Here is a 12,890-nt window from a genome sequence, read left to right as displayed (position 1 = left end):
ACACCTCATTTCTAAAAAAAATATTTAATTAATAATAAATACTTAAATAGCATACGAATTTACAAAATATCGAAGATTTTTGGCTCAAAAATATAAAAATGGAAACATTTTCATAAAAAAAATATATATAATCCACGGAGCAAGACCACCCAACTGTGGGCGACCTACCGAAGCTCGTCTTGGCCGGCTCGTAGAGGGAGGCATGGGATCTGGTCGTGCGGCGCCGCGGGTGAGGCGGTGGACGGCGATGCTAGCGCTGGTCCTGACGTCGTTTTGGAGGTCGATTCCCTCGGCGCTCGGGGAAGCGGCGGATGGGGAAGGAGGAGACCTTGGCGCCTCCGCCGGAGGTGCGGGGGGAGGCCGGTTGCTGCTCAGCTTCCAAGAAGTAAAGGGGAACGCCTCCTTCCGATGCTCTCCTTCTGGGCCTTGTCTCCCCTGTCAGTATTCCGAGAAGGTAACCCTCACTCTTTTCCTACTTTTGTGTTACCTTGTCCTTTCCCTTGTTCTAAGTTGATTATTATTTGAAAGGGACGAAATAAGATACTCTATAACTATTTCTAGCCAAATTCTCGTCAAGGTTTAACAGCAGAATTCTCCTTGTGTCATGCAATACGCTTACTAAGCTGATGCTTTAAAAAACTCTATTATAAATATATATTAAAATTGAATTTAAGTAGAAACTGATTATTTTCCCAATATGAAGATTGAAGAAAAAGAACTAAAACTATTGCTCATAATTATTTCATACTCAAAGTCTTACTGCAAGATCACATAGTGGATCCCTTCCTTTTTGATCTTGGGACTGCCAGATTGCCATTTCATATATGCATTTTTTTTTTCTCTTTAGATGGTTCGTTTCTTTTCTTTTTTCAAAAGAATCAATTTCTTTGTTTATTTTTAATATTTAACTTATCATTTTTATACTGAGTCCAAATTGGTTTAGTGTAGAATGATGATAAATATCGATGCAGTGAAACTGGCTTTCGGGTGCCATTGAAATGCATACAAGTAAACGATAGCACTGACGAGGCAAAAAAGATCAAAGCCCGAAGAAAGCTCCTCTCCCTTGAAAACCAAGCATATCTTGCGCAAAAACAGCTGTTCACTACATTAACAAACTATAAATGGAGAAAATTATTGGCTGCTTCATCAAAATCAGAGAACAAAGAAGAAACTTATATTACATATAGGAGCTGTGAGCCAGTTGATCGGGAGGAGAAGATATCTCTCCTTGGGTTTGAGGTATGAAAGTTGTAATGCTGCTTTAGAATCATTCTTGCATTCTTTTTGACTTCCTTAGGATCCCTATTCTTGATCTTGAATAACATTGTCTGCTACCTTACTGTTTGCTTTTTGAGTTGAGAATCATGTTTTGAAAAAAGTAACATTGAGTCAATTTCATAATTAGAGTCTAATAGTAGTATTAAAGTAAAGAGATAACCAGGTAGTTGGTGCTTTTATGGTCATTTGGTGAAGCTAGTACAAGTGATGATAATTTGATAGAAGATGATAGGCGCATCAATGATTATACATTTCTTAAGTCAGATCGATATGTTGTAGGACTTATATTTATGATCACCGTGGTTTTTATGATCAAGAACTTTTGTTGTTAATTCTGTACCCACTTCAGAACTCTTCAAAATTTATCTTCTTTGGAATTTCTTTGGTAAATTTAAAGCAACTGCTCATCTACTCATTTGAATTTCAACCATTTTGATACTTTGTTAACTTAGGTAGCTGCGCTCTGAACTTGGAATGGAAACACTTCTTTGTTCTACTCTCAAATTAGAAGTCTCACAGGTGAGTCTCAGGATTGTGAAAGAGTAGAAGCCCAATGATGCTTCCACGCATGATCAAGCCCATGGCTCCCTCCTGTAGTACACGGCTATAGCTGCCCTTTCCATACAAGGAAGGAACTCCTGCACCATTCCAGTTCAAGATTCCCTCATCCAAATTTACTTCTTCACCATGGATTGGATCCTAGTTCTAACTTTGTTCTTGGTCAAAGATAGTTGAGCAATTATTCTAGTTGATGATGTCCATCATGTTAGATTTGGTCCGGTGCATTACGCGTGTTTACATGTTTCACAAACGTACACAGTGGAAGAAATATAAATAATTACAACTAAATATTACAACACTCGCAACACACATATGCAAGATACAACAGATACATAGCATAATTGAAAATTAAAATTTTACAGAATAACAATTATTCTAGGTATACCTGACAGATGACGTTAAGCGGGAATGGGATTGGCATCAGTCGAGCGGCTCTATTAAAGCTCTGCCTCTATCGGTGATCCACGTCAAGTTCTCGTCTGGAATATTTCCAAAGTCACGAGTCGTATCATCGTCTTCGGTACTAACCGATGATCGGCAACGATCGATATAAGAGAAAACCCTAATATTGGAAACACGCAACAACACTTGTCACGATTGTTTTCCGGAGCTTTCTAACTATCGTCGGCAATCGTTTTTCTAGCGTAGTTTTCGGTGGTCAACCTTTGACCGCCAGTTTGGGGCAAACAGCTGGAATCCTTTCCGGCAAAGATGGAAAAAACTCAGATCGCTACATAAGCTCCCGCCAACCGCACACATACGAAAGACAAGCTCCGGCAGTGGCTGATGGTTTCCCCGGCAGCAACTTCACAAGTCGCCCGAGTTGTGAAGCCGCTAGTCGTGGCAAGCAAGCTCCGGCAGCAGCAAACAAGTTGCCGACCGTGAACAACAAACTCCGGTGACTTCACAAGCCTCTAGTAGCGGTTCAAGCTCGACCACGCACAAGAGAAGCCAATCTACCAGCGTCCAACGCCGATCGGTGTTTGGGAAGGATGCGGCTTCAAATGTCACTCGGGATCTTTCTGTTTGGGAGAAACAGAAGGAGGCCGAGATTGGGAAGGAAGAAGGTAGGAGGCCCTCGCGTTTCTCTTTTTCAGCGATCGGCTGCCTTCGCTTCCGCAAAACGAAGACGATCATGAAGAGGGGCAACACGCGATTCTGCTTGGGAGAAATCACGATCTCTCGTCTTCCCTCACGCGGTCAGTGACGCCAAGCTATCGCGCAATCAAAAAGGCGGTCGCATTCGGGAGGGAAGGGCAGCACTCGAGAATGGTTGCCAGGCTTGGGAGAAAACCGAACCAACCGGGTTCACTGTGCGAACCGAACCAACACTGTAGCAAACCGGACCGGATACTATAGCAAATCGGATTTAAGAGAGGTAAGGTTTAAATGGTTGTGATTTATACTAACCTTTAGGATTTAATACCAACCGTTCATTCCTATTCGATATTATATCTCATACAACATTTTATTTGGTTTTGGATCCAATCCAAAACCCTATCTCTTAACTCAATATCCGAAACTCATATGCCGATTAACTTAAGTTTAGTTCAAAACTAAACCAAGTTGGTCCAATTTGGTTTATAACCAAATCGTTCGGTTCAATAACCAAAACATCTCCAATCTGAACCAAATCAGTTTTGTTCATTTCGTCTTCATAAGACGAAGTATATCATCGCTTCCGATCTGCCAAAATATCTTCCATCAAAATCAAACCAATTTGGTTCATTTCGTCTTCATAAGATGAAGTCCATCATTTTTGTCTTTTGTCCAGTCCAACCAGATTTTATTTCTCTCAATCTGAGAATTCAATTCTCAAACTCATTTTAAGTTCTTCGGAGAAACTTATAGTGCGTGTGATCCAATAGGTTTCTGGCTATGTTGGTTGTCCATAATTAAACATTAATTACGGAACAATCATGAGTGACACCTAGTAGTACATCATGACCCCTAATTTATCGAAAAATCAATGATTGATTCCAGAACTATTTCTGAACCCTTCAGCAATTACAATAAAATATGGCTCGTTCCTTGCACCATCTTATATCCACTTAGTTCAAGACATGGTTATATGTGTCAGTCCCCACTGAGCTAACTATATCACACCTAACCCAAGCTTATTTTTTTTCCTGTGGATTCAAGTTACTTATACATGTGTCCAAGAATACCATACTTTTGACATGTCAATACTTTAGCCAAAGACTTCAATTAACAATCCTGACAAACGGTCGCAGGGTATACATCTCCTTTTTTAAGGAGCGGTGAATCCTCTGTGGGTTATTCAAATACCTTCAGACACTTTGACTTACACTCAATCATTCCGGGTCCACATCTCCTTGGAGATGTTTGCTTAAGATGTCAAAGTATAAGCCTCCATGATCAAGATGACTTGAATACCACAAGTCAAAGGAAACTCGCACTTAAGTTGTATTGAGATTTTCATTGACATATCTCTATATGCATAGAACCATATGAAGTCTCATGGTAAGTCATTCCAATGAACTAGTTACTTTTAATTAGTATCCACATTTAACTCTCAACATCCAATGTCTACAGTCAGTGGGAACAGCTTGGCAACCAAGTTGGTAAACCAAGGAGTTTAAAATGTGCTAATCTCAACAGAAATCGATGACATCTATATTCATCAATTTATCGACTAAGGATAATTTCAATGCATTCATAATTACATATGTAGAAATGCTCACTAGTTGTGATCCAATCACAAATTCTCTCATGCTATGAATCGTATTGCGGACATTCAATAAATGAGTTTAAGATTCAATCAAACACATCAAGGATGTGCACTCAATTAGTGAATCGCTATTTATCCAATAAATAATAGTACCATAAGGCGATTGCCTTAGGACACTTCTTAAATATAACACATCAGATCATTTACAATTAGAGTTGACTCAAAAGAAATTATTCCCTTGAATAACCTTATAACAAATACACAAATGACATATTTTAACCAATTATGGTCCCAAAGGTCATTCCATATAGAAATACCTTACCGGCAACAACAAAACAACTAGTCTCATAGAGCTCAATGAATAGAAGATCAATAACAGCAAAATCATTACTTAGAATTGCTAGCACTCTCTCCATTATTAGTATAATTTTTGTAAGGTACAATCTAATAAATTTCACTATCATATACAAACTTACAAACGGATATAGAAAATTTGCAATAGTAACCAAAGTACCATACCCATATGTCTGCTATTGGGATCAACTTACTCTAATCGAACTAGAATGGACATTGATGTTGAAATATAGCATTGGAAAGGGTCTTATCTTGTCCAATTTTTTATGACACTGGAAAACAAGTTTGTGTTAGTTTGTGCCTCTATTTGTAGGATGCAACTTTACAAACCGCTAACATTGTTCTTGATGAAATGAAAGTTGTATAAATAAGAAAATTCTTCCTTTGCTTTGATTCAAGACACTTATATTTTGGCTATTACCTTCATACCATGTGATTATTCATAGATCTAGTGTAAAAAAAAAAAAAAAAATCTAGACATCTGACCAAGCTCCACAAGTTTCATATGCACTATCCAAGTCTCTAGACACTTGATGCACATATCAAAACACTATAAACACTTAATTTAAATTGTTAGTTGTGGCCCAACCACACAGTAGGAGTCATCTGACACAAAATTGCTTTGTTGAATCTTACACGTATCATCATCATTGATCTGTATTTGTCCCAACTATTTGAGGTTGGCTATATAATCTTATCTCACTATTGAACTTGTGCAAGGCAATATCACATCCATAAATAAAATAATGCAATTAGTTGAGTTAGCTTACGTGTTAGGCTTGGGCCCGATGTATTCTAGCCAATTTGCTGTCATATCTTTCCTAATAACTCACCTCTTAGGTTAAGTGGTTACCTAGTTATTTCTTTATGTTTCTTCATTTATGCATAAGGTAGAGTCAGTTGCACAAGTGCATGTTAAAGTGAATCTACCCGTGGGATTATCATTTGTAGTTTAGTTATATGCATAATTTTGAGGAGCAAGCAAAATAAAATGACAGTTGACAGAGTCCAGTTTATTACCATAAGCTATTATTCAGTTTGAAATTTGGCCAGACAGGATTTACTGTTGAATACTGAGTCAATTAGTCTCTTGATTTTAATGTATATCCACTTTGAGCAATGATACACTACATGAAAAATGTAGCATGAAATTCAACATGACACACTCCATGCAGTGGATCTCACATCCATGTAGTGAGGCCCACATCCATACAGTTGAGTGTGTTATGTTGAGTTTCATGTTACATTTTTCATGTAGCCACATCCACTTTAGATGAATCAAAGATCTATAAACACTTAAGGAATGCAAATTTGTTGAATGGAATTAACAAATGAAAAGAAGTATTTCTTTTTGAAGGATAACAATTGCCAAACTTATCTCAGTATGATAATCCATTCATCTCCATTCTCATAGAACATTAGCCAATCTGGTCTGTCCCATATTCTTGCATAATTCTGAATATTACCATAGTGATTCTTTTTGTTTGTTTGATGGAATCACATATGCATGTCATAGCTGACATGACCAGCTAGTAATTGATTCTTTTACTCAATTTAATGGATCAAGTTTCTATTCTTTCATGGCTCGATAAAGAAGCATGATCATTTTGCCTGAATCTTGCCCCAAAATATACATTCAATGGAGAAACACTGCTGAAACCTTCAAGTACTACCCAGGGATCATTTGCACAAGGGGTACTAATCTTGTTGCTGATAGATTTTCTAAGTTTCTTAAGATTAAACTAAGTGTAATTGGAACCTGAAATTGATTTCAATTGGTATCAAAATAAATTTTAACTTTTTTCTCCTATCATAGATGCACTTGTACCTCAAACGTTGTAGACAAGCAATGAGTATATCTAGGATTAGTAGCAATCTAGATCATTTATATGTTGGATAGCACTAGGCTATTGTTCATTTAACTATAGTTCATTACTCGAAACAATTTAAACTCTTTTCCACACCATAATTCCTCCAGCACACGACAAGCTTTGATTGATTCTGGGTATTGCTGAACATAGATTTCTTTGATTGATTCTGGAGGTCCAAGATTCCGTGATACAATTTGTCGACTAACCATCCCACTGGCTGTCTCCAGAAACTGATGTGCACTGTATCATCGTCTTTTGCCTTCCACTTGTTGAATCATCTGATCTCCTTCATTTCATGCTCAATAGGTGATCATGGCGGGCTTGCTACTGATAAGTGGATCGGTTGTTTACTTGCGGCAAAAGCGTACTGCATTAATGCCAGGGGTCGTTGCACCAGTGAGGATCCCCTCAAACTCTCCTAGGTTTTCGTATTGAGGACAGCTAGGATGTCTGGAATCTCCCTCTTACATATATGCTGTGATTTAAGAAATCTCAATTTGACACACTATCAGGTAAAACAATTTCCACTATGTGTGTCTCAAGGATGTGTTTGGAATAGTGATAGCTTTTATGGGGGATTAATCTTGCATTCGAGCGGTGTTATTATCCACTCATTCTAGGTTTGTCCCCTGGTTTCTGCATATTTTGCTAAGCTATTTCGACTTTGGGTTTCTGTTGTGGCTCTTGTTGAGCCTAGTGTATGATGGCGATGACTTCTTTAATAAAATCGCTGTGTTTTTGTTTTTTGTTTATCAATCTGACTGAGATATGAGCTCCCAGTAGAAAACAAATCTTGGATGAAGCCCTATGGAAAAGGAAAAGAAGAAGTGAATGAATGAATGATGAAGGTGATAATGGTGATTGAAAGTAGGTCAAACACCTTGACACATCTTTAACTTTAGATCTTCACAATCCAACAAACAAGGCAAAACAAGAAACAAGAGAACAGAGGGGCACTGCAGCAGCAGATTGCAAGTTAGGAATACTGAACCTACTTCTAAATTTACTCCCACTCGTACTGATCAAACTGCCAACTTCGGTGTTCTTTGTTATTGGAATCCAAAGGAGAAAGGAAGGAAACAAAGTCTAGTTTGTTGCTTTGTGTTCCCTTAACCTCATTACAGATTATTGGTATTCTCATTGTTAGTGGAAAAGCATTCCACTCTCCCCTGCAAAGGAAAGTATAGAATCTATTCGACATCGTTCTTCAAGGAAAACAAAGAAAGGAAGGAATTCTACGTAAATAAAGCCATTGTCTTTCAACCGTCCATATTGGTTTTGAGAATAAAATAAAGTTCCGGGGGCATGATTGAGTTCGTTAATACGGAGCAAATTTGATGAAGTTACAGTCAAATCTCGAGGAAGTCGAGATAATATCCTTCTCTATAATGGTCAACTGTAATTTTTCAATTTACCTTTTAGGGTCATAGAGTCGACCTTGTGAGACCGTTAGAATGACGAATTTTATTTTTTATTGAAGAGAATAAAATAAAACTTTAATGTTCCTTATATTTCTCTTGATATAAAAAAAAATATATAAATAAATAAAAAAAGAGAGTCATAAGGCTAGATTAAATGGACAGTAGTGTAAATTGAATAATTTCACTTCATTTCGAAAGGGTAAAAATAGCTTTAAAAAAACCCTCCACTCTATTTTTTTTAAAAAATATATATTATTATGAAATTAATTTTAATCAAAATTATTATACATGACATTAAAAACAATAAAATAAAATGTCATTTTAATATAGGATTTTTTTATTAATAACTAAAATTAAAAAAACTTTGTTTTGGGATCACTATAAAATAAGTTGCTCGTCTCGTCGTCTTTGCAACGACGGAATTTTTTAATAATAAAAAAAAAAATTGAACAAATTTGAAAAATGATCCTTCGCATTCGCAGCCGCGACGGCCTAGAACGGGTCACCGTCGCCGACCCCTCCGCGGCCACCGTCGCCACCCTCCGCTCCCTCGTCGACGTTCACCTCGGCGTCCCAGCCGCCTCACAGACCCTCTCACTCGACCCCAACATCCTCCTTCCCTCTTCCTCCGCTTCCGCCGCCCCCCTCCCCGCCTCCGCTCGCCTGTCTTCCCTCCCCCTCTCCCACGGTTCCCTCGTCTACCTCTCCTACCCTCCATCCCTCCGCCGCCGCGCACTCCCGCCGCCGCCCTACCGCCACCGCACGCCGATGACCATCGCCGACCTCCTCTCCCGCCAGGTCTGCGTCGCGCGCCAGGAGGCCCCCCATTGCGCCGCCTCATCCTTCGATCGGGACGCCGCCCACGCCTTCCAGATATACGCGGCCGACGCGCTCGCCTTCTCCGTCAAGCGCGCCGGCTTCCTCTACGGCCGCGTCCACCCTGCCAACCGCTCCGTGACCGTAGACTTCATCTACGAACCGCCCCAGCAGAGCTCCGAGGACGCTGCGGCCCTCTTCCGCGACGCCGACGAGGAGGCCCTAGTCGAGGCCATCGCGGCCGGTCTCGACATGCGCCGCGTCGGATTCATCTTCACGCAGGCCGTCGGCCGCAAGGCCGGCACCGCCAGGTACACGATGTCCGGCCGCGAGGTCCTGCAAGCCGCCGAGATGCAGGCCGAGGGTGGGATCCAAGAATGGGTCGCCGCCATAGTTAAGCTCGGAGGCGGAGACCACGGGGCGGCGGCCGTGCACTTCGAGGCGTTCCAGATGAGCGACACCTGCGTGCGCCTCTTCAAGGAGGGTTGGTTCACGCCACCCCAGTTGCGCAACGAGGGCGACCCCGGAGTGTCGAGGATGAAGAAGGACGTTCTGGTTGGCCGGAAGGAGACGAGGGAGGTCGACAACGACCTCTTCTTGGTGCCCGTCAAAGATCTCCGACCATCAGGTTAGGTTTAGTCGATCATTCAATTTCTGAGATGCAATTTTCATCCTACTCTTCTTCTGATTGAACTGCTTCTTACTCCAACACTACTCCAGTTGATTTCTTCTGAAGCAAGAGTGGATCGAGCAGTAAGAATCAGTAACAGATTGGTATCATAAGTTCAAAAACTTGATTTTGTTATTAGTTTGCATCAGTTTTGCTATCCTGCGGTCCTTATCCTGCGGTCCTACCTCGTACGCTCCTGTGCGCTCCCATCCGACCCAGCCCTACTCCAGCTAATGCCGCATCGCCGTCCGGCCACCACCAGCGGCCGCATCATGCCCGATGGACGCGCAACTCGCCGGCGCACAGTCCGGCGCCAGATTCCGACCGGAAAGAGGCAGGAATCCGACGAATTCGGTCGGAATCTGCCGCTCGGCACTGGCAGCCGATTCCGGCCAAATCGCAGTTGGAATTTGGCCGGAAATCGGCCGCGATTCGGCCGGAATCGGCCGCCAGTGCCGAGTGGCCGATTCCAGCCAAATCACGGCCGGAATCCGACCAAATCCCGGCCGGAGACCGGTCGAGGAAGGACCGCCGACCGCATTGGCGGCCGATTCCGGCCGAATCGCGGCCAGTTTCCGGCCAAATTCCAGTCGGAGACCGGCCGAGGAAGGACCGCCGACGATTCCTCGGCCGGTCTCCAGCCGGAATTTGGTCGGATTCCGACCACAATTTGGCCAGAATCGGCCGCTCGGCACTGGCAGCCGATTTCCGATTGAATTCGCCGGATTCTAGCTACTATCCGACCGGAATCTGGTGCGGGAATGTGCGCCGGCGAATTGCGCGTTCATCGGGTGTGACTCGGCGGCCGGCTGTGGCCGAACGGCGAAGCGACAGCGGCGAGGGGTAGGGTTGTCGCAAACGAGGAGCACGGGGTAAGGAGCACAACATAGAAAAATTACAGTTTGCATATTATAAGATTAGATCTACATGAAAATGGTTGGATTCAGCACAGCTTTTGAGTTTCAAAGATTGGGATCCTGATAAAAATTTTTTTAAAAAAAATTGACTAATGAACTCTATCTGAGGATCAAGTTGCATAGATATGGAACAAGCTGGAGTCTTGGGGATGAACAAAGAATTTCATCATAGAGAACCTTTTAGTTTTTAGATAATCCTCAAACGAAGATTGGTAGCAGTAGTAGCATGCACACCTGCTATTTGCAAGTGTATGATAGACCTTGATAAGTAACATTGTTATTCTCTTGAAATAATGCTCATCTCTTTCTTTCTTTCTTTCTTTGGGAAGATGATGCTATGAGCTACCATTTGTAAAGGTGTTTATTTATCAACAGAATGTCCTTCAGTAGAAAACTCCGTCGTAGTCAATTATAACTTTCCGATTTACTACTCATAGATGGTCGTGGAACCGATCGCGTCTCGATTCACTAGGATGGCATTTTACTGAAGTTTATTTACCATCAGATATTTTTTGAGTGAAGTGAAATACAAGAAGGCTATGTGGAAGGTTTTTCTTTTTTTTTTTTTCCTTTGATTCACTCATTTGGTTCCTTGCTGCTCACCCTTTATCACTAGATTAATTCAACCAAAGTGCAATTATTGAAATGTTGATTCATCTTCATCATCAGCTGAATCCCTTGAGTATTTTGTGTGTTGTTATGACATGCAGGGGCTGTTATCTTCAAAATTTCCTATAGAAAACCGGATCAAGGCTACAACACTGAAGGATCTAAAGACCCATTTGGATCGAACAAAGTCTCTTCCGTTCATAAAACGCATATCTGATTTCCATCTGCTTCTCTTCTTGGCAAGGTATTTGGATGCAGACATCGATGTGCCTATTCTCACTGACTGCATAAAGAGGCAAGCCTCAGTTCCAGAAGGTTATCAACTTCTGATAGAATACCTGGCTACTGCTGCTGCCTCTTGAGCTATTTAATCATCTTCTGCTACGAATCAGATAGATCTACAGGCGACGGGCAGAATTGTTCTACTGGGGCAGTATGATAAAAATGGATGGAGCATAATATCCTTAAAAAAATGTTCTTGTTTTATATATCTTGTGTCGATATTTCTGTCCTGATATATCTCAGTCTAATAATGGAAGTAATGTCATTGAAATGATTGGATACAATCAGAATTTCACTTGGATCACCTGTATTTGTGTTGTCGGCTTAGATGGTGTGTTTGTTTACATATTAAGTGTGATAGGATGGCTATTTTTTTATTAATTGATGATAATAATAATTACTTAAATTGGTTAAGCCGATAAAAATATTATGGAATCCATTGAAATAAAATTTGAATGTTGTTGTTTGTCATTGAAGAGTTACATTTGAGCATTGTATCCAATATTAGTGACCAGTATAGCCGTCAATTTGGAGTCGTCGGGTTGGCCCGCCCAGCCAAATAATTCAGACAGATTGGGTTGAAATTTTATCAACCCATTTTAAAATAAATTTAGATAGATTGGCCCACCTAGACTCGCGACCCATATGGATTGTCCCACGACGGATTTGGGTTGACCTACGGGTTGAGAAAGTATATTTACTTATTTTCAATTTTAAAATTAAAGTAGAAAACTTAATAAATTAGTGGGTTTGATCTGTCTAAATTATAATTCAAATTTAAAAATTTCAACTTGATCAATTTAAATCGTAATCCAAACTTAAAATTTTTAATATTTTTTTATTTTTTTGATAGACCCGTGAGTTGATCCGCCTAATCCACAATCCGTCTTGAGTTGAATTGGATTAAAGATTTCTCAACCCGCATCAAGTTGATGGGTCGGCCCACCCTGCCCCGTCATCGTCATATAACGTTTTTAGTAAGTTGGCCCGTTCCCCATAGGATTGACCCATTTGACAGCTCTAATCACCAACTAATTTTTGTTGATTGCACCAATCTAATATTAGTGACCAGCTAATTTTTGTTGATTGCACCAATCTAGTTAGGCTTTGGCAAAGTTACACTATTTTTATCAACCTACCAAGATTGAAGATCAATGAAGGGAGCGTGGGAGTGATACTAACGTGACAAAGGTCAGGTAGACGATGAGAGGATGAAATTGTAGGAGAGAAGATGAAGAGGGAAGCAAAGGGACTGAAAGGAGGGGGAAGGACAGTAACAACACAATGAAATTCGGAGGGAGAGCAAGAATCATCAGTCAAAAGGAGGCTAGGAATGTTAGGGAGCCGAAGTCACAATGTGGTGAGGCCAACGAAAGAAGGGGAATATGATTGATTCAAACAAAGAACACACTAGAT

At 40.8% G+C, this 12,890-nt stretch overlaps 1 protein-coding gene and 1 pseudogene across 1 annotated transcript; both read left to right on the top strand.

The window, feature by feature from the left end:
- Window positions 1-144: 144 nt before the first annotated feature.
- On the top strand, window positions 145-7,511 carry LOC141827923 (uncharacterized). The gene is made up of 3 exons (XM_074715265.1): window positions 145-454; window positions 949-1,242; window positions 7,066-7,511. The coding sequence occupies exons 1-3, from the start codon at window positions 203-205 to the stop codon at window positions 7,192-7,194; spliced, it is 675 nt and encodes a 224-aa protein (XP_074571366.1). The 5' UTR covers window positions 145-202; the 3' UTR covers window positions 7,195-7,511.
- Window positions 7,512-8,642: 1,131 nt separating this feature from the next.
- LOC141828645 (NPL4-like protein) lies at window positions 8,643-11,724 on the top strand (annotated as a pseudogene).
- Window positions 11,725-12,890: the final 1,166 nt, after the last annotated feature.

This window comes from Curcuma longa, chromosome 4, assembly GCF_044706935.1.
Source record: "Curcuma longa cultivar G26 ecotype Majalengka, Jawa Barat chromosome 4, ITB_CL_G26_1.1, whole genome shotgun sequence".
Taxonomy (NCBI): domain Eukaryota; kingdom Viridiplantae; phylum Streptophyta; class Magnoliopsida; order Zingiberales; family Zingiberaceae; genus Curcuma; species Curcuma longa.
This window is presented reverse-complemented; position numbering and strand designations above follow the sequence as displayed.